The following is a 22665-nucleotide window of genomic DNA, read 5'->3' on the forward strand; positions in this document are numbered from 1 at the left end:
AGTACATACATTAAATGAACTTCAACACAAAGTAAAACTGAGTCAAAAGAGGATGTGTTAATACACACAGATAGGGCCCTACCAAATTCACAGCCATTAAAAATGCGACATGGACCATGAAATCTAGTTTTCCCCTGTGATATCTGGTCTTCTGTGTGCTTTTACCCTATACTATAGAGATGTCATGAGGGAGACCAATGTTTATCAAATTGGGGGTCCTGACCCAAAAGGGAGTTGCAGGGGGGTTGCAAGGTTATTTTAGGCAGGGGAGTCCATGGTATTGCTACCCTTACTTCTGCGCTGATTTCAGAGCTGGGCAACCGGAGAGCAGCGGCTGTTTGCCAGGTGCCCAGCTCTGAAGGCAGCCCCACCAGCAGCAGCACAGAAGTAAGGTGTCAATACCATACCATGCCACCCTTACTTCTGCGCTGCTGCATTCAAAGCTGGGCAGCTGGAGAGTGGTAGCTACTGATTGAGGATCCAGTTCTGCAGGCAGCAGCACAGAAGTAAAGGTGGCAATACCATACCATGCCATCCTTACTTCTGTGCTGCTGTTGGCGGTGCCTCTGCCTTTAGAGCTGGGCTGCTGGCCAGCATCCACTGCTCTCCAGATGCCCAGTTCTGAAGGCAGCAGCAGTGCAGAAGTAAGGTTAGCAGTATCGCAACCCCTCCCCCCCCAATAACCTTGCAACCACCCCACAACTCCTTTTTGGGTCAGGACGCCTACAATTACAACACCATGAAATTTCAGATTTAAATAGCTGAAATCATGAAATTTACGATTTTTAAAATCCTATGACCATGAAAGTGAACTAAATGGACCATGAATTTGATAGGGCCCTACCCATAAAGAATTAAGAGTTTGCCAGTACCTGAAGAGTCAGCAATCAGAATGACCTATCATGGAGATCTGAGACACCTATCAGAGGAATTAGCCCCCGAGAAGCAGACCATACCAGAGAGAACACTTAAGCTCTTGCACTGTAGGTCTGGCCATCAGGTACTGCTCTAACTAATGAAGTAGTTGATCATGATCTGGCCAGTGGAGCTGAGGGAAGACCAGACCTTCAAGAGGAAACTAAGGGTTCTATAGGTTAACCAGCCAGCCATCAATCATTCATGGAATCCTTTCAGATAAGATGCAACCACACCTACAGTCTTCTAGCTCAGACCTGAAACATGCTAAATAGACATTTGGGGTGAAATCTTGACCCTACTGAAGTCCAAAGGAATTTTGGCACTGACTTCAGAGGGCCAGGATTTCACCCTAATACAGAGTAAAAACCAATGTAACCTGAGTTGCCAGTTTCATTCATATTGTGCCTCAGAAGATGAGGTGGTATTTTCAAAGGATCCTAAGGAAGGTAGTATTTCAAGAAGCAGCAAAGAATCCTGTGGCACCTTATAGACTAACAGATGTTTTGTAGCATGAGCTTTCGTGGGTGAACACCCACTTCTTCGGATGCAAGCAGTGGAAATTTCCAGGGGCAGGTGTGTATATATAAGCAAGCAAGAAGCAAGCTAGAGATAACGAGGTTAGATCAATCAGGGAGGATGGGGCCCTGTTCCAGCAGCTGAGGTGTGAAAACCAAGGGAGGAGAAACTGGTTCTGTAATTGGCAAGCCATTCACAGTCTTTGTTTAGTCCTAAACTGATGGTGTTAAATTTGCAGATGAACTGGAGCTCAGCAGTTTCTCTTTGAAGTCTGGTCCTAAAGTTTTTTTGTTGTAGGATGGCCACCTTAAAATCTGCTATTGTGTGGCCAGGGAGATTGAAGTGTTCTCCTACAGGTTTTTGTATATTGCCATTCCTAATGTCTGATTTGTGTCCATTTATCCTTTTCCTTAGAGACTGTCCAGTTTGGCCGATGTACATAGCAGAGGGGCATTGCTGGCATATGATGGCATATATTACATTGGTGGACGTGCAGGTGAATGAACCGGTGATGGTGTGGCTGATCTGGTTAGGTCCTGTGATGGTGTTGCTGGTGTAGATATGTGGGCAGAGTTGGCATCGAGGTTTGTTGCATGGGTTGGTTCCTGAGCTAGAGTTACTATGGTGTGGTGTGCAGTTGCTGGTGAGAATATGCTTCAGGTTGGCAGGTTGTCTGTGGGCGAGGACTGGCCTGCCACCCAAGGCCTGTGAAAGTGTGGGATCATTGTCCAGGATGGGTTGTAGATCCCTGATGATGCGTTGGAGGGGTTTGAGCTGGGGACCGTATATGTGATGGCCAGTGGAGTCCTGTTGGTTTCTTTCTTGGGCTTGTCTTGCAGTATGCAGTAAGGTGCCACAGGATTCTTTGCTGCTTCTACAGAACCAGACTAACACGGCTACCCCTCTGATACGTAGTATTTCAATTGAAGTTGAGTGCCTAACTTCCTGAGGCCCATCTGAAAACCCTAGCCTAGAGACTCTTAACTGATGTCTGTTAAATTAGCATGACACTGTAGCTGTTTATCTGCCATTGACTTGCTGACAGATAAGTGCCTTGCTGGATTTGGGCCTAAGTACATGCTTAACTTTAAGACCATGAGTAATCCAGCTGAATTTAAGCATGCACTTAAGTGCTTAGCTGGATCAGGACCATAGTTTAGAAGATCTCAGATCATTGAGGATTTCTATTTGAAGAGAGCAAGCACCATTCAAGTTTTCACATAAGTAATACATATCGTACATATTCTGACATTTCATTGAAGGCTCGTTTAATAACATATACTTGTTAAGAATGATTCATCTTCCCATTGACTTTAACGGTGCAGGACCATGCCATGAAGGGAGAGATAATCCCAATCTGTCACTCAGCTGGTCAGTAGGGGGCCCTGTTTGAAATTTGTACTGGGAGCTGTTACCACTTCCTTAAACAGCAGTTCTCAGTCTTGCTGTTCTGCCACAATATTTTGATGTCCTTGATTTCAGTGCTTAACAGAAGCAAGTGAAAGTTTCAAGGTAAGCGAATTATTTAAATAAAAACAATCTTTACAGCCTCCTCCTGCCTCCCATATGTAACAGATGGGAGAGCCAAAGATGTATTTTCTTTTAACCTAGTCCAATCATCAGTTATTTATGTAACTTCATTTCCTCTCCCTTCATAGGGGAGTAGCGTTCATTGCTTGTGATCCTACCAGCTGAGCAGGAGGAGTTCATTACAGTACCTCACCTGATGTATTTTGTACTTTTTCCTTATGGGTTGGGTAGACTGGGTATGTTGTTTAATAAAGTACTAGTTGAGCAAGTTATACTTGTCCAAGCAAATCTAAACTTTCTTACCCAACTTTCCCACATTGGGTTGCCAACACAGACAGGAGCAGAAGGGATGGTTAGGAATATTAAAAACAAAGTTAATTTGCATTTGAACATTTGTTAATTATGACAATATCTGCCTATAACTTCTCCACATTCCCCTCTCCCCAGCCCCGTCTAGGGTCTCTCTCCCATTCTCAATCCAGCACATGCCAAGGTGTGTCTCCCTCTCCCTCAACTTCCACATCTGTGGTTTCTTTCTCCCTTCCCTCACATTTAGTCTCAGGCCTGCCTTTCTCTTTTCTAACTCCACCTTACCCATGCTGGTGCATCTAGGTCTCTAATTCAGACCCTGCTGCTGCATCATTAAAGTCAATGGGAGCTTTGCCACAGATTTCAAACAAATGCTAGCAAGTTGAGTGTAGGACCTCATTTTGCTTGGCCAGCTGAAGGGTCACACACCATGTTTATGTAGGCCAAGCTGATCCCTCACCACCAGTGTGCAAGTGTCTTGAATCGCTAGCTCAAATGAGAAAGCCAGCTCCCTATTTTTTAATTCCCAGTAGAAACCAAAGATTAGTGGCAAGAGCAAAAGGAGGAGAATCTGGGTTCTATTCAGTGACTCTAAATATTCTCCTGTTTCTCCACTGTTTGCCCTCACTACTAAAGTCTGATGTCTCAAAATAGTTTTTTTAAATGGGAGCATGATTTTTTATTGAAATAGAATGTAGCACTTTTGTTTATAAGAGGACAGTAATAGGATTATTATAGATAACTTTAGAGCTGAACCTGTCAGGAGTCATTTGTGAGAAAGCTCTTGGAAAAAGGAAAGAAGTCCATCAGGTGATCATACAAATTTATCATAAGCTGATATGTTTGGATACAATTGTCTTAGAGAGCTATCAAGACAGAGTTCTGTAGCCATGGTGATTTACCCTGAGGCTCTGGTCCAGTATTTTATAATCATGGTTATGCACCCAGCTCATCTCTAGCAACTTTGTTTTAAAAAATGAGTTAGAAAGCTGTCAAAAAACAACGAGGAGTCCTTGTGGCACCTTAGAGACTAGTTCTAGCCCATGAAAGCTTATGCCCAAATAAATTCATTAGTCTCTAAGGTGCCACAAGGACCCCTCATTGTTTTTGCTGATACAGACTAACATGGCTACCCCTCGGAAACCTGTCGCCATGCAAGGCATTGAATTTAGAAAATCACATTAACATATTTCATCACTAGATGGCAGCAGCCAACTCCTGATCTACTCAGATTTTTTTCAAAATAAAATATAAGTTCATCATAGACAAGGCAAGGATTTTATATACTCAAGTGAAATGCTCATTCTTCTCAGTGTTTTACCTAGATATGTCTAAAAATAATTTTCCAAATATCTTTAATGGGAGAGATTTTTGACAAGACCAATAACTGCTTGTATCCATACAATTTTTCTGCCTGTTAGTAATAAAGTTTAAAATATTTAGCATTTGTGCAGTAATTTACCCCTTTTCCTAACTGATAAAAAAAATCTCCATTTTACAGATAAGACAGAGAGTTTAAGTGTTTTGCCCCCAAGTTATGCACACAGTCAGAGGCAAAGGAAAGCACTGACCTAGCTTTTTCTGTATTGGCAAAGTGAACTGGAAAACTGTGCAAGAAAAATGCTCCCTTCGTTATTTTCTGCCAAGAGTTAATAATTCTTTACATTAAACAGGCTTTTATGAACTTCAAATGAGAAACAAGAGAAACATTCTTTTCTAATGGTGAATAGCTGTGCATGGATCAGGCACCTTATTCTGCTGTTGAATAGTCAGCATGTTTGTACATTATAAATGCTGATGCCAGACTGTGGGTCAGCAATACCAGGAACTTTCACCCACTCCTTTAAACGAACCCTTTTCTCTGTATGTGTGTGTGATTTCCCTCTGCTTCTCCATGTGCCTCATCTCTCCAGATTTTGCCATTTCTCTCCATTGAAGGAGATGGCTTGCCTCAAAAGCTTTGCTCATATCACAGATGCCTTTGTTTGAAGTCAGCATGTTCAGTTTATCATCACACTTGTGAAGGTCAGTCTGAAAAAAGGCTATGGATTGCTCATGTGCAGTCTATAGCCCATCCAGAGCAAAGGGCTGGTCCAAGCCCCAGTATGACCACAAAGTGATCTTTGAATAAAAGACAGAGCTTGGTTTGAGAAGGTAAAACCAAACCTCCCTGGGAGCAAGATACTTTTGGGTGAACAATAAGGAGGCTGGTAGCTCCACCAAGCAACTAGGAACTGGGATTCTGCTAACAGCACGAGGTCAGTTACCAGCCTTTCACTTTCATAACATCTGCTCTCCCAGCTCCTAGTAGCTCAGCTCCCCTAAGCAGAGGTGACGTATGAATCATAGCAAAAGCTTTCTTGTATTTTCATTCGGCTCTCTCCTCCCTTTCTTAAATAGAGAAGACATTGGTTAACTTACATAAGAATGGCCATACTGGGTAAGACCAAAGGTTCATCTTGCCCAAAATCCTGTCTTCCAATGGTGATCAATACCAGGTGCCCCAGAGGGAATGAACACAACAGGTAATCACCAAGAGATCCATCCTCTGTTGCCCATTCCCAGCTTCTGGGATCATAACTTGAGATCATCATTGGATTTGACTGTTTACATTAGGGGGCATATGCTGACTGCTTGCCCCAGGCAACAAGGAAAGCTCAATCTTCATGGGGGGAAGAGCAGACAGGAGGGTCCCCAACCCAGAAGTGACAAATGGGAGTTAGGTGGGCTGCAGTCCCTTGCCTAGAAGATGCCAGAGACAGGAGTATATGGAGCCCCTGCTGGAGCAGAGGCCACCCTCTGACTCTAGGAACACTGAGGGGGTAGGGGTGATGACCCATTGACATCCTGAACGATCAGATATTCTCACCAACCCAATCAGAGCCTTGAGAGTGTGTCAGTCCCTGCTGTAGACTGGCAGTAGATAAACCTGCCAAAAGTCAGCCATTAGCACAACATGTATAGATTCATAGATTCCAAGGCTAGAAGGGACCACTGTAATCATCTAATCTGACCTCCTGTATAACACAAGCCACAGTTTCCACACAAAAAAATCCCTAGAGCAGATCTTTTAGAAAACATATCCAATCTTTATTTTAAAAGTGTCAGTGACGGAGAATCCACCACAGCCCTTGGTAAATTGTTCCAATAGTTAATTACTCTCTCCGTTAAAAGTTTACACTTTATTTTCAGTCTGAATTTGTCTAGTTTCACCTTCCAGGCATTGGATTGTGTTATACTTCTCTGCTAGATTGAAGAGCACATTTGTTCCCCATATTGGTACTCATAGACCGTGATCTCCCTATCCTATACCTGCACCCTCCATTATGCTTGCAGAGATGGACTGGAGGAAAATATTTTATTATTTTTGCTCCTTTTGCTGTATTTCTAAGTATCATGACAATGCTTAACATGCTGGTGGCAGCCCATCTATCCTTGCTAGGACTCCCAACATCGCTAACACTTGTGGAACAGAACTGCTATCGGCAATGGTGAAACTTTTCTGAAAGCTTTTTTTGCAGGGTACTCCAGACCAACAACCTAGTGTAACTGAGAGCAGTGTTTGGCATATTTACCTCTGAAGTTACACCATAGTTGGATTTGGCTCAAAGGTTTACATTTGGCCCATCAAGTTCTAGGGCACCTATTCACATTAACCCAGCTCATTACCAATCTGATGGCACTGATTAATCCTTTTAAGGTTCCCTTCTCCACCTCAGTTAGATACATTTTATGGCTGAAGTTTTCAAATGGAGATAGACACCTACGCAAAGATCCTCAGAGGTATTTAGGCACTTAACTCCATTGACGTCAATAGAAATTCAGGACCTAAATGCCGCTGAAATTTGGGGCACAGTTCCTACTGAATTTCATTTGGTTTATGTAGTACACATTAGTATAAAGGAATCCACTGAAGTGTAGTTTTTATAGGTGAAATTACAGTGCACTACCAAGTAAATTGCACTACAACAGAGGGCTGCTTTCCTGTCACATACTCTGACTTTACACTGGTGTATCAGCCTTGAGTTCAGTGGAATTACATCAGGTTTCTATGGTGTAAACAAGCTGAATCCAGTCCATTACCTTTTACAAAAATAGAACTGGTAAATGTATTTCCAACATGCCAAACCACTCTGGGAATTAATTGTGGCAGGACTAAACCCTGGTACAGTGATCATTGTTAAAATCTTTAATATTTTGCTTCTACATGTAAATAGTTAAACTGCAGTATTCATGTTATTGCTTGAAGTTATAGAAGAAACTGCAGAATCTCATCATGCATTATTAGGCCACATGAAATATAAGAAACACTAAAACTATTAGTAGTGCTTCTTTGCTTAAAATGCTGGCAGTGGCCCAGGGCACAGCTTTATTCTGCATTTGTACAGTGCATAGCACAATGGGGCCATGCAATATTGCAGTATTACATTGTATTATTATTTACTTGTGTAGCCCACTGACCCAAAAAGAGTTAGGTGGTATGAACACTGTCCTTATTCATTGCTTTTTGATGGAAAATGAATTGTGGAAAAAGTCCTAAATCCTACTGGGCACCAGCCTCAGCCTTAAGTAGATGCCTCCCAGAAGATGTAAAATGATAGGCATAGTCATTATATGCATGATTGTAAATAGTGCCCCTGTAGTTTTTGAGCCCATGACAAAGCCCACCTGCATGATTCCCCCTTGTGACTCAATATGGCACTACTTACTTTGTAACAGGGTCTCTAACAGTCACCACCTCTTGGAGGGCACAATGCAGTTGTGCTTTAGGTCTCTGGCTATGGCACACTTGCGACCCACCCCTTCCAGACCCCACATTTAAAAAGCTAAGAACTCAAAACAGTGTCATCCAATGAGTCTTCAGCAGGCTCCTGCCCTTCTACCTAGGTCCTGTTGTCTGACAGCACTCCTTTGGCCAGTCCCTCCCTCTATCAGTGCTCATCGAGACAGTAAGCTGGCTCAGACACTAACTATACCAGAGGGAGAATGAAAGCTCTCTGCTCTTCTTCCCAGTCAAACCTAAACTGTGCTAGGCCATCTCCTTTTAATGCCCCCTCTCCACAGCTGACATCTGTGTAGCAAGTTCGGGCTAATTGGCTCTAAAGGCTTCATTAACTCCCGCCTTGTCAGTGCTGGGTATGTATGCCTCAGTACAGAGCCAAATCCTGTGGTCTTTATTCAGGCAAAGCTCACACTGAAATCTGTCTATCCATCAAGTCATGTATACCACATCAGTCACCAGGTATCTGAATGCCTGAAGACTTAAAATATAGTTTTATTGAGGAAGGACCTTGGGTTTGGGCTGTTTAAATAATAGGAGATATACCTATCTATCTTCTAGAACTGGAAGGGACCTTGAAAGGTCATTGAGTCCAGCCCCCTGCCTTCACTAGCAGGACTGACTACTGATTTTGCCCCAGATCCCTAAGTGGCCCCTTCAAGGATTGAACTCACAATCCTAGGTTTAACCGGCCAATGCTCAAACCACTGAGCTATCCCTCCCCCAAAATAGATATATGGAGATATACCTATCTCACAGAACTGGAAGGGACCTTGAAAGGTCATTGAGTCCAGTCCCCTGCCTTCACAGCAGGACCAAGTACCATCACTCACAGATTTTTGCCCCAGATCCCTAAATGGCCCTCTCAAGGATTGAGCTCCCTGGGTTTAGGAGGTCAATGCTCAAACCACTGAGCTATCCCTCCCCCAATGATAGTCTAGATAAAATGATTGACATCTGAATGCAGATTCTTTAGCTTTCAATAGCTAATGTAGGATGCTTCTGTTTCATGTTGAACATTGGTATTTTGTACATTCAAAACATACGTATGAACAGCATAATCCTGATATGTTCCAGTATTGTACATGTTCCAAGACATGTTTTACAATATCATGGAGTCCTCTTTTATTTTTCAAATTAAACAGAGAGGGTTAAATGCTCCCTGGGTCTGCACAGGTAAGTAAGGATGGGGAAGGGTACAAAGAGAGAAGATTCATCACACAAATTATGTGGGCATTAAGTAGATACCCCACTGTATCATAAAAGAGTTCAGTATCTATCTATCTATTGCATCTCTCAAATCACATAATGTAGCATTCAATGTGAGCACAAGGAGAGAATGGGGCCTGGGTGGCTAGCTTGGCCCAAATTCAACAAGACAGCATCCACAGTAGTGAGCACATTACTGCCGAAAAAAGTAGCTGGGAACAACTCATCACTGCATGCTGTACTGACCTGATCTATGTCTTTCTTGCCAGAAACAACAAGATTTCTCTTGCCATGGGCAGAGCGGACTGTATCTGGGTATGCGCTAACTGGGCATGATTTGGGGTGTATTGCTGGAATTTGTCCTCATCTGGTTCCAGAAATATTCTATTTTACTTTTTAAACTTCTAATCCCCCCATAACCAGAAATTGGTCAGAGGTTTTACATGAATGTTGCCTCTTCAGGTACTAGAACTGAAGACCATACTAGGAAAGCACAAGAACAAGGAGTAATGACAGAACAAGGAGTAATGGTCTCAAGTTGCAGAGGGGGAGGTTTAGGTTGGACATTAGGAAAAACTTTTTCACTAGTAGGGTGGTGAAGAACTGGAATGGGTTACCTAGGGAGGTGGTGGAATCTCCTTCCTTAGAGGTTTTTAAGGTCAGGCTTGACAAAGCCCTGGCTGGGATGGTTTAGTTGGGTTTGGTCCTGCTTTGAGCAGGGGGTTGGACTAGATGACCTCCTGAGGTCCCTTCCAACCCTGAGATTCTATGATTCTATGAAAGCACCACTGTATGCCCTATATCTTTGACACATTGACTAGTTTGATCACCAGTCCAGCAGTCCAAACATAATAAAAGCCTGTTTTGGTTTGGTTGGGGATGAGAGGATTTATATGGAAATAAATAATTAGTTTCAGTGGGACTTTATGTGTGGGTGTCCTTCCATCATTATTTTGTAAAAGAGTGGTACCAGCTCATCCAGATAGAGATTTGGCTGAAAATAAAATTGTGACCAGTATTTTAGTGTCTCTGTATGGCTTTTGGGAGTCCATCCTTTAGCCACACTTACCCGGAGCATCTTGCTTGGGGCTTTAGTCTCTGTATATAGTGGTCAGATAAAAAATTTGCACCAACTCTCCCGTTGGTGTAAATCAGCCTCGTTCTATTGATTTAATGGAGTTACACCAATTTGCATCACTTGCAGATCTTTCTCAATATAGTTCTGTATCTAAAACTATAACATCACTTTTAATTCATTGTCCAGTAAATCTACTTTATGACTTCAACCTTGAGATTTATGTCTAGCCGAAAGAAGAAGCAAATATTACATCTTAAGGAATGACAAGAGAGTCTGGATGAATGAATCCACTATGTTTTATCAAGATATTTTTCAGCCAACCAGCTCTCTTTTCTGGCTTCCTATTATAGTGGGCATCCTGCCAGTTTTTATAGTATCACTGACGGCTGAATAAAAGGACACCTCTGGAAAAGACTCTCAGTACTGAGAAGGTAGTCAGAGTTCAGCAAGGAAAGAATGAGATCACAGGCAGTGTTTACCTCTGTGCTCAAGAAGAGGGGGCAGTCCAGCTGAGTAGTTTTTCTTTGTATGCCTCCTGAAGTATTGTGTACACCCACTGAATCTTTCACCAAATCCACAGAGAAAATGGGACTGATCTCAACGGCCCTTTTTTATCATCCACTTCAGCTGCAACATCACAATCATCCACAGAGTAATGATGCAGTGGCTGATGCACAGGCTCCAATTAGCAACATTTGTGGTTAAATCATCAGTGAGGTTGAAGAGGTGTGAAATGACTGATGGGGCTTCATTAATTAAATAATCTTCTGATTCAGAGTCTGTGCCAGTAGAAAATTACCAGTAATTCATTTACCTTGTATTTTAAGCATTATTTTGCAACTTAAAAAGAAATCCAGTTTCATCATCATGAAAACACTGGGCTTGATTCACCAGTGCATTACTCCAGTTTTTCACTAGAGTTACACCTGCATAAAACAAGAATATGCAATGGTTTGTTAGGCCCAGATCTTATATTTACAGAGGGCCTCTGAACCCAAAGAATCTCAAATTACTTTACAAAGTGATATATAAACTATAGAAATTACACTGATAATTTCACCCAATACTAAAATGCAGCTACTTCTGGGGTGGAATGTGACAGTATATAGAACAGCAAGTGAAAAATAATATCATACCCATTTGAAGATGTAGATGTAGTTTTTGTAGGAAGATTGTAATTATCCCAAGTGGATTTGGCCAGGACACCAGGATTAACATCCCCCCCCCATACACACACACACACACACACACACACACACTACTGCAAAAAAGTGTTGTGAGCTATTTGATGCCCACACAGATCAGGAATATAGTTTTAAATCTCACCCAAACATCAGCATCTTCCCCCTTCATAGTCCCAAGCTGGGGCATTGGAGCATTGTGAACTCCAGGGGAATGGCTCATCAACAACATTTCCTGTAGTCCAGTGGTATTTCCTGGGATGTTTCCCTTAAAGTCTCTGACCATGACCGACCTTGTTTAGCATACAAGGTGTGACGCATTCACAGATGAACCTAGTATGGCCTTAAGAATTGAAGCACTTTAGTCTTTCCAATGATTTAGTTTCAGGCCACTACTTCTTACTACCCAGAAAGGGCTCTGTCAGATGATTGAGATATTCCATCTATAGGCTGAATCTGTTACCTCCACTGCATTCCTTCCATTCCCTGCTAGCCACAGTAATGAGCGATGGGGATTAGACATTGAACTTGGGTTTCCAGCATTATATTGCAATCCATTACTAGCTAGCCTCATTAGATTTGTTTTGCTAACAGAAATCTGAACAGCCTACCAGGCCATCCACAGAGTATAGCAGCACCCTGCTACAGCACTGCTGTAGTTAATGCTTTGTCAGTTTCCTTTATAATCAATATGGCTTTTCCTTGGACACCAACTTTCACACAAGGCCAAATCCTGTTCACCTCATTCATGCAAGAAGTACCAATGATGTCAAAGGGGCTACTAAAATAAATAAGTTGAACCTAAAATCTAGAGCCCCAAATTAGTGAATGAATACAGTTAAAAATTAAAAAATCAACTAAAAACAGAAGAGAAAATAAACTGAGGGCTAGAGGCAAGGAAGAGAGCTATGTTTTCCTATAAGAGGCAAAAGTCCATGACAGCTCAATGCAGTAGATGCATTGATGCAATGCCAGGGCTGCGGTGGAGAAGGCTCTCAATGGGGAGACTATGAGAAGGATCAGAGATGTCAAGGCTAGATGAGTGGGAAGGCGCATACAGTGGGACAATGTCTGTGGTGTTTACCAAACTCTGACTTCAGTGATTTAGGAACTACCCAACATGCTGGGTCACAAAATAGCCCAGCAAGCCCGCTGAAGACCTTCTCTATGAAAAGGGCTACAGTGCTGACAACCCCAAGTAACAGCCTTTATTAAGGTGGTTCCATCCAGCCTCTCACAGTAAAATGTTGCCCCATTTTTGGTAAGGGTTCAAGTCTCCATTTGAAAACCTGCCTGGGTTCAAATAAAGCACCTGAGGTGAGCCTAATAGCTCAGGCTTTCTTTAAATGGCCTATTGAGGTATGCAGCGTTGTTGCAGTCCTGTTGGTCCAGGATATTAGACAGACAAGGTGGGTGAGGGAATATATTGTATTGGACCACCAACTTCTGATTTCTTACCTGATTTCCAGGTAACTTTCCTGATTTTTTTTTCTTCCGGTGCTGAGAGCCTGTGGTGATTTCTTGTTTGAGGGGGTCCCCTCTGTCCTAGGTAAGATGCAGTAAGTGGTTCCCCAGTTTCTCCCAAGTCCCTCTGCTCAGCATATTGGAGTTGTATGCAGTGCTCCGCGGGTTATAGGTGGCGCGAGCTCTGTGGGGCTGAGATTTTGTTTCTTGCATTAGCTCAGGAAGTAGCTGGCGCTGTTCAGTTTTGCTTCCTTTTTCTTCATGTTGGGGCGTTTCCATTTCAGCCCCGGGGCCAGTGGAAGATATTACTGACCCGCCCTGTCTCTAAATGGCGGGAAGGGACTTGCACGTGGGCCATTCAGGGCGCGCGGGCCAGCGGTGCCCTGTGTGGCGTAGTGATGCGGGGCGGTTTTGTTTGCAACAAGGAGCAGGTGCGGTGTGAACCCCCCCAGGGGCTGCCCAGGCACAGTCCCTCCGGCGTGTCAGCCAGCCACTGTACACGGCGCTGGACAGTTTTCCGCCTGCCCCTCGCAGCCCGCGCCCAGCCGCTCTGAGCACAGCCCCGTGCACACTCCGCAGCGCGCTGGAGCCCGGCTTTGGTCAGGGCAGAATAAGCGCCCAACGGGCTTCTGCTGTTGACATCCAGCACCGGCCCCGCCAAAGAACCCCCCAGTCCCCAGTCCCGATCCGCCTCTGGCACAGCTCCCGGGCTCCTGACAAGACCATCCCGGGGCTGCCCCCTTCGGGGCTGTGGGGATCTCCAGGGGGAAACCAGCCCCACACTCACTCCCCTGGGAACGTCAGGAAGAAAGGAGGGGCTGGGCTCCTGCAGGCCCGAGAGACCCCCGTGGGGCTTGGCCGTGCTCAGGATCGGGTCCAGTAGCGCCTGTGCAAACTCAGGGTCACTGTTATTTCCGCCTTGTTTCTTTTGCAGTAACAGAACATAAGCACTGGAGCGTTCGTGTTCCGCTCAGTGTGAGCCCTGACCACAAGCCAAGGGACCGAGCCCATTGATAGCTGTGCATAGGTGACCCTCGTTGGCTTGAGCCCTGTTAGTTAGATCCCTGGATATAGGGTCCTGCCGGCACTAAAGTAAAAGGGCGTTTGGTCACTGGCGTCAGGATTGGGCCCTTCGTGATGTACATGTAATGAGAGTTTGTGTATGCGTGTGTTGGGGGCGGGGGCATGAAGGACAGAGAAAAAGGCCTTAATGGTCTATTTCTCTGGATTTATAACTTTAAATCTCCTATGTTAGTACTGTTTTTGTGTGTAATGCAAGTTTTGATTAAATAACATGTGTATCAAGTATTTAAAGGCGTCACCAACAAAATAAAAAATGGTCTCATATTGTAAGAGAATAATTACAAATTAGGTACGAGGCAAAAGCGACTAAAGGACAAACTGGAGTTAGGGGGAAGAGTATGCAGTTTTCCTTGTCAGATAACCAAGCACAATCTTGCGTTAGGAAAATCAAAGTGTCACTTTTGGAGAGTTTAAAATAGAAATGCTCCTCTTCTTTGGAGGCGCTGAAAAGTGTAAGAGAGATTTCCCAAGCACCGCATGATTTCTGCTCCAGGTTTTCTTCTTAGTCGGATCGAAGATATAACGTTGGAAATAAAGACAAGAAAAAGCAAACACGTCTGAGTTAATATGCCATAACATTTTCAGCGCACCTCGGGCCCTGGCATACCCACTTTGCAGGCCACTGTTCTAGTCCTCCCCAGCCTTCTCTGTCAAACCGAACTTGGACAACATCCTAGCCTGGCTTGGGCTGAGCTGCAGAGCTACAATTCTGTGGCAGAAAAGAAGAAAATAAACAAGTCTAGTGGTGTAAAAAGTTGTCTTGCGGGTGCCTGCAGCTGGTGGTTAACACAGACTGTAAGAGGATCAACTCCATCTCCGCTGGCGAAGGGAAGAAAAAAGAAAGAGAAAAAAAAAGACCTCACATTTGCTATTCACAGTTTAGTTAATTTGGATGATAACGGTTAGTTTTTTTAATCCCATTGTATGAGACTGAATATACTACAAGCGTCACGAAAGAATATCTACTGCAAACAGAACACCACATTGGAGTGTCTGAGCTTGAATCTAGCCTGGCATACAAACATTTGGGAAGACGCGGTTAAAGAATTACTTCGGTGTTTTAATGCTGAACAGTTCTAAACTCTTCGCATGCGAAGCTCAGGTTTGAACGTTGGACTTTCAGTCTATTTGACTATGTTGCACTGGGGGAGAGGGTCACCATCGCTCAGATACAAGGACAAGAATCTGTATTCACAGTCAGTGCTACCCATGTAACTTATACGAAAAGATCAGATGTGTCAGATTTTCCACACTTAAACGACAAAGAAATAGTAGCAACACACTAAAAAGAAAAGAGAAGTGGATGTTTGGAAGAAATATCCTGGAGCTGATAGGACTGGAGTAAATGGCATCTTTATAATGTTTCTCTGGGACTGCAACATTTCCCAGACGGGCAAGACTAAACACTGGAAAGACAGCTCAGCCCCTAGCACACATCTCCTCAGTGAAAGTGATGTTTTTATTTCCTTCTGCGGGGTACAGTCACAATCCAGAGCTGCTGTTTAGTTAGTAAATGTGTAAAGTGGGCTACTTGGGGGCGGGGGGAGTCCCTATGCAAAAAGCAAGGGCGGTGGCAAGGAGCCGTGAAAGAGCCATGGAAACGCGCTCAGAGGCTCTGGAGACAGGGGGGTTCCCAGCCTCCTTTCAGCTAATTTCCTCTGGCTTCTGTTTGTGTGTTTTCGATATTTTCCTCTTAAACCCTTTAAAAAGAGAGAGATCAACTTCCCGAAACTCTCCCGTCCTCCTTTTCTCCCCCCCAGGGACAAACACTGCCATGCCCCCGAAAAGGAGTCCTCTGCGCTCTCGAGGCGAGAAACGCGGCTGCCAGAACAGAGGCCATAAAAAAAAGTTAACAATGCTGTGAAAATATGTTTGCAGAAAATAGACAATTGTTGGATTAAACGTATTCAAGTATGAAATAATGCCTTTTTGTGTAAAAACTTCAGCAATGTGCGTGTACAAAAGTTCCCTGTGGCAGTTACTTGCTCCCTTTGTGAGCTGTGCGCTTTGGCGTCTCCACTTGGCGCATTTAACTCAGAGCCCTTTAAACGCGATTGTTTCTTTCTTTTTAATGACATTTACCGGATCAAAACATGCTGTTAATTCGATCAGAAAGCTTTACCCTCCCGAACAATGCCACAATAATTTCTCCTGAAGTTTGTTAAATTGACCAAAATTAGGCAAATGAATAGGGGGTCTGTAGGCGACTCCTCTTGCAGGTGACACCGAATAATGCACTCTCAGACCAGCTGCGATCTCCTCTTTATTTGCCCCTCTTTTCTTTGACCCGCATTATTAAAATTTAGGCCCAATGAAACTATTCATACATTTCAATGGGACATTTTCCTATAGGATAATAGGCTACAAATTGAGCCTCTCCAAAGGGGGGAGTAGGGGGGTAAAACAACAACACACAGACACACACCACACAAAAAGGACCGTCGTGTGCCAAAGGCTCGCGGGAGTCTCCCTGGGCCTGCAGAGGGGAGGAGGGGAAAAAGGGGGGGGGATCGTGTGCCAGCCCCCAGTCCCACACCTGCCGGGATGTCCCAGCACATAAAGCGGTGTAAACAAAAACCCTCGCTGCCATCTCTCATAAAGATAGACGTGTCACCAAGTCGTGTGAGAAAAGCCTGAGAACAAACGGGGCCACTCCGTCTCCAAGGGCTCTCCCTTGAACTGGGCGGAACAGCCTATTAAGGGCTTACTTAATTACTTTAATGACTCTGGACAGGCTTTAAAATGCAGTCAGCGCTTGGACAGGAGAAGAGGGGGGGCTGCCTGGGATTTGTAAACAGGCGATCGTGTGAGAGACCAGGCGCTTGGAACTAAAGAAGAGAGCTTGTGTTCACACGCTGCTAGCGCGCCACTGCGCTCTGCTTGCTGCTCCTCTTAGTCCTGTTGCCATGCAAATGTTATTCTGGGGGCGATCACGTGTCCTTTGAAGGTCCACGTGGAGTAACAAAGCTGATCTGCCCCCTGCTAGCCCCCTTGACTGAAAAAAAATACATTTTTTTTTACTCCTTTAAAACTGATCTTTAATGCATACATTCCCCAAACCGCTCTCCCTAATCCTAGGGAATCAGGCAGGCTATGAATACCCCCGAGTCTCCCCCCAGAAATGATCGCTTTATAAGCAGCCCTTTGGAGGCTAGGGGGCTGCAGTGCACCTGAGACTCTTGAGAAGACACAGGCATTCCCATCTGCTAGGCTTTCCCCAGTGGTGTGTCTTCCCAGGATGGCCTCTAAACTAAAGGAACGGAAAGTAAGTTGGAGCTAATCCTTGCGCACTGGGGCTGCCGGCTGCTTGCCCAGCCGCGACAGAACGACGGTTTATTTGTAGGCTTTTCAAAAAAGCTTGGGCTCGTGTTTGGTTTAGAAAACCAGAACTTAACACTCAGACCGATCCTCAGCAAGAGCACTGCTGTGGAGATCAGGTTTGGTGGGGGCCTTCCCTGTGCAGTCAAGCAGGGCTGGCGGAGCGCTCGCTTCTAGGGCCAAAATTAACCTGGCTTTTTAAAAAAAATAATAGTCGAGTTAAATTGATATGCGAGCGGATTAGTGAAGGTCAGATCAAATGTCTGACGTTAGAGTAACTTTTTTTTAAAGGTGAATATCTCTGGATAAAACTAGAAACCAAAGGATGTGGGGAGTTTCTCTTTGCGTTTTGGGGTGGTGTCTGCTCGTGTTTCAGACGCCTTGTTCCATGTGTCTGTCTGCACATTGTGTGTTATAGAGGACTCCAGTGTCTCACAAAGTGATTGAGAAAAGAAGGAGGGATCGGATCAATCGCTGCCTCAATGAATTGGGGAAGACCGTGCCAATGGCTTTGGCAAAGCAGGTATGCTCCAGCTGCTGGCTAGAGCGCTGAAAAGTGCGTGCCGTCGTTACCAAGGGGGACGTGACACACAGTTGCATGTTTAAGGATGAACATGACCTGCATGACTGCAATGACCTTCTTTGGTTTGGAATGACTCTTGTCATGGAGGTGTATCTGGGAAGTAGCTGCCAGGCTCATACAGTCAGCAAAGGAAAGTGTCTTGCGTGTCAATGTTCCCTGGTGCTTTCTCCCTGACCGGCTTTAGGATCCATGGGTTTGGTGAACTCAGGAAGAATAGTTCTGGCTCTGGTTTCCCCCAGGCGTTTCATGAGGGTTTTGTCTGTGTGTTTCAGAGCTCTGGGAAGTTAGAGAAAGCGGAGATCCTGGAAATGACTGTTCAGTATCTGCGAGCCTTGCATTCGGCAGATTTCCCCCGTGGCAGAGACAAGGGTAGGTACAACGCTTAGCGTCTTGGTGCTCATGGTGATCTGTGCACATTTGGCACACAGGGTTTGAAAATCTTCCTGCAACCACGGCTGGTTCTGCGAGCGCTCCAGGGACATCCCATCCTTTCACAGTGTAAATCACATTAGCTACAACCAGAACTGCTGAGGAGTGGGTGGGTGGAGAATGAAATAATCCGCGTACTGGTTTAACTGGCATTCAGTGTCTACATGTGCAGGTGTCAGTATCTCCAACACTCGGAGAGACATTGTGGCCTGGAATTTTTTTAACTCCCTTAGGCAGAAAGCAGCGAAGTCAGGACCTGACCCGTTATCCTGTTCCGTTTCTTTCCAGCAGAGCTTCTAGCTGAGTTCGCCAACTATTTTCACTATGGATACCACGAGTGCATGAAGAATCTAGTCCATTACCTGACCACAGTGGAACGGATGGAGACCAAAGACACCAAATATGCTCGGATCCTGGCTTTCCTGCAGTCCAAAGCTCGCTTTGTTACCGAACCTATCTTCACCACTCTGGGATCGCTCCCAGAACCGGACTTCTCCTACCAGCTTCACCCAGCTCCGGAGTGCCCTGCTCACAGTCCCAATGAGTCTATGTTTCAGCAGGGAGCCGGGGGTCCGTTTTCCTGGCATGGTCCTGCCAGAAGCCCCACCATCCCTTACCTTCCCAACGCAGCCATGCCCCTCCCTAACCCCGGGCAGCAACGCAACACTTTCCTGTCGTCTGTACAGGGTCTGGACAGACACTATCTCAACCTGATCGGCCATTCCCACCCCAGCACCTTCAGCCTGCCCCACGGCCAGCATCCCCCTTCTGTGCTATAGAGACTCGGCCTGCTGGCTGCATATTTATATCGGGGGAAGAGTAAATTATCCACAGGCGCATACATTCACCTAGTAAGCGCTAGTGTACAAATGTAAATACATATGATTGTGAAGTTATAGCTCGGAATAAATGATCACTGGGAAAGGTTAAGGATGTTTCCAGTGTGAGATGCTTTTGCGATGCGTTATTTATCCAACCTGCTCCGTGTCCTTGCACGCTTCGGTTCTATGTGCAGGGCACAAACCACGTACAGCGCTTGGAATAAAAGTGATATAAACTCTTTGGTCTGGTTTCCCATCGGCACTTCATTGGTGGAGGGGGGTGGGGGGAAGTAAGACCAACGGAAACGGCTGCGATAAAGGGTTGGGGGACGCGTGTCTCCAAGCGTTGGGTCTAGCGCACTCGGCGCGCTCTGGCGCTAGAGTGTTTCTGGGGTGCCGCGTAACTACGCGGAATTAAGCGGGCGAGAGAAGCAAACTACGGTGTTTCGGTGTTCAGGTAAACCTCACCTCACCGCACTCTTTAAAATACAGTATCGTTCATGCGTCTCCCAAGAGCCCTCTGCTTTATCAAGCGTCGATATCGCCCATGAAAACATATTCAGAAAAGTAGCATTGAAGTTGTGCCTGTAGATACATGTGTTTATATAGAATCAGGGACGGTATGTGTATACACACAGTACACGTGATCCCGAGAGACAATGTCTCACAAACATCCCTGTATGTAAATCCATGCCAGTCTTCCATTGTTACAGTTACAATGCAGCAGTATTAAGGCTGCAAACGAAACACCTTTAGTACAATTATAAAGATTCCTTGAGGCGAGCTAATAGACAGGAAGGAACCAGCCTATCCATTTCCCCCAAGATGTACGGGTGACCTGACGGTAAACAGAAAAGGCAAAATGTTCTTGTTGAAGTCGGAAGGATCATTTTACTAGGAAGGAGGGACGATTTCCCTTCTGTCTTATTCTGGAATTTCCTTATGGCCCTTATCTCCTTAGGAGGAAAATAACAGGAACAGATGTGGCCTAAGGAACAAGGTGAGCTTAGGCTCTGTAGCACTTGGCCTATGACAGACAGTAGTTTAACAGGTGGAAAACATACACCCAGAAAACAGCTCAGGAGGAGCCGAGCCTTTAACGTTGTCTCACAGACTCTGGCTTCTATAGTGGCCAACGCCAGATTTTTTCTCATTACATTCTTCAATAAACTCGCCATTTCACCGCGTCTGAGCTGAGTCCTGTGTTCAACACGGGAATATCAGGGGCGGTTTTAGGTGCTGCAGGGAGCGCTGAGTGACACTGCAAAGAGATACGCTTCCTTAGTGACGGGTATATCTATGGAGCTCAATTTTTGTTACAGAAGCATCAAAACAGGAGAAGTGGAGAGGCAAACAAGCCTCTCAGCATGAGAAGCAAATATACGGGTTTAATATCTAGAAGGGCAACATTGGCATCCAGGCAAACAAGAGTTTAGCTAATATTCCTTTGCCCAGCCATGCCTTCCTTTTGAGCTCTTAGGAAATTTCAGCAGTTTCATTTCTCCTACCTCGGCTGGGTCACTGAATAAGAACCAACCTCCTGTGTGCTCTGACAACAAATGGTTTCTTACATGTGATTCCCGGTGCTAGTTATTAGTATTTTTCCTGTGGCTTGCACTCCCCCCGTTGACGAAGGTTAAATTAACTTATTCCATTGCACGCTGCAGCCTTGAGGAAGATTTGACCCGGAGTGTTTACTGAGGTCATGGAATGGGCTGACCCACAATTTGTAAACCATCAACTCCTTTATTCAGAGACAGACAAAAAGATCTTCATTACAATGAGTGGAAAGTGTCATGTGTACCTTCCATTTAAACTGTAAATACAGAAAAGCCTTGTGTTTCAGATTGACAAGAAAGAAGCCGTATTACAGGGTAAAGGGAGGAGAAGGAAATTCTATTGCATTAGGATACATTTGGGACTTTAAATCCGAGCGAGGAAAGCAGGAAAATACCTCTTGCTAAATGTACGTGGGGCGATATGGGATAAACCAAATGTATTCAGCAGAAGAAGAATGGCTGGTGCCTATTATGAAAACACATGTCTTACACTCATTTTCACCAGCGCTTGATGCAGAAAATGAAGCAAGTCTTTCACGATTTTTATTCTGTGAGCATTAAGCCATTCTGAATCCTCTTTTGCACTGAAGCATTAAAGATATAGTGTTACCCTGGAAATATAAATTATTAATATATGCAGCATTTTGGTCACTGTTAACCAAATTAGACAAAAACTTTCTTTTGCTAAGTAGATTTCCTCTCTGGGATTAGCACAGGGCCACCACGGTCAAAACTTTGGTCATTTACATATAATTTTGCAAACTTGCACTGGTCCATGACAGTCTTTGTACCTTGAATGTTGCTATTCTCGATTTTTTTTGTCCTTCTCGTTTTCATTTGACTGTGGAGGATAAATCCTGCTTTGGATTGCCAATGACTTTAGGATAAAAGTCCCCCCGCCCCCGCTTTCCCCCACCCCCTCCGCGTCTATCGCTCTCTGGAACCTCTCCCCGGTTGCTCAATCTTGGCCAAAAGTCGAATCTGAGTTGGTTTGACTTCCCATAAGATGAATAATGGCAGCTCGCCCCAAGGAGGGAACTGACTGCAACCAGACTGCGAGCTAAACGTGTTTTGCCCTCGCCCACAATGCCTGGCTTCAGGGCCTCTCTTTCCCTGCGCGCTCCCTTTAAGTGAGTTGTACGCTTTCCAAGAGAGCCCCCAACAAAACCCAGCCAAAGCTCGCGGTGATGTGTGCTGGTGGTGACCCATTGTGGAGCCGCTGAAAGGGACAATCTCTTATTTCTTGGGTTTCATCCTTGAGTGGGCAGGAATAAAAATAATCAGCGCCATGAAATCAAAGGGTCTCTCCATACGAGGGGGAACAAAGCTCCTCGCGGGAGCTGGGGCTCCGTCCCCTTGACTCTGTCTTGGCCTGCGGAGGAGCCCGCCAGGTCGTCTGGTTTGAGCGCCCGGCAGCCTCCTTAATACAGAGGTCACTTGTGCTTTCAAGCGTCATTGAGCAAACAGAGCCCCGTGTTCCCTCCCGCCTGCGAGCCCCGCACCGCGCCCCCAGCGGCTGCCCAGCCCGCACCTGCCCCGGCCGGCGGCCCCAGCGGACAGGAAGGCCGGTCAGGAGCCGCCGCGCCCGCGGCAGCTGCAAGCAGGGCACAGGCAACCGCAGGAGATGATGGGCAGAGCGGATCCCCCCCGGGGCAGACCCCGGGCGAAGAGAGCGGACGAGCAGAAGGCGAGCGCACAGCGAGGCAGCCGGGGTGGCTGCCCCAAGCTGGTAGGAATCAGTTCCCTCCCCTGGCTGAGCTGACATTAACCAGCACCTGGGAAAGGCAGATAGCTCCCGTTCGACTTGTGGCCAAGTCTGGGGGCTTTGGGGAGCGGTTTCAGAGACACACAGGAAGATCCACTAACTCAGCCCCGTTTGCACTCTGG

The 22665-nt window shown here is 45.3% G+C and overlaps 1 protein-coding gene across 2 annotated transcripts in view; it reads left to right on the forward strand.

Moving 5' to 3' along the window:
* The window catches only part of HELT (helt bHLH transcription factor), a 172679-nt gene extending 153368 nt beyond the window's left edge, over positions 1 to 19311 (forward strand). Inside the window, exons 4-6 of one of the 2 annotated variants that reach the window (XM_039540527.1) lie at positions 17805 to 17909; positions 18242 to 18338; positions 18687 to 19311. In XM_039540527.1, coding sequence (XP_039396461.1) covers positions 17805 to 17909; positions 18242 to 18338; positions 18687 to 19177 — 693 coding nt within the window. In that variant the 3' untranslated portion in view covers positions 19178 to 19311. The remainder of the gene's footprint in view (positions 1 to 17804; positions 17910 to 18241; positions 18339 to 18686) is intronic. The other variant, XM_039540528.1, reaches the window with a different exon arrangement.
* The last annotated feature ends 3354 nt before the right edge of the window (positions 19312 to 22665 follow it).

The sequence above is a fragment of the Mauremys reevesii genome, linkage group 5 (assembly GCF_016161935.1).
Source record: "Mauremys reevesii isolate NIE-2019 linkage group 5, ASM1616193v1, whole genome shotgun sequence".
Classification (NCBI taxonomy): Eukaryota; Metazoa; Chordata; order Testudines; family Geoemydidae; genus Mauremys; species Mauremys reevesii.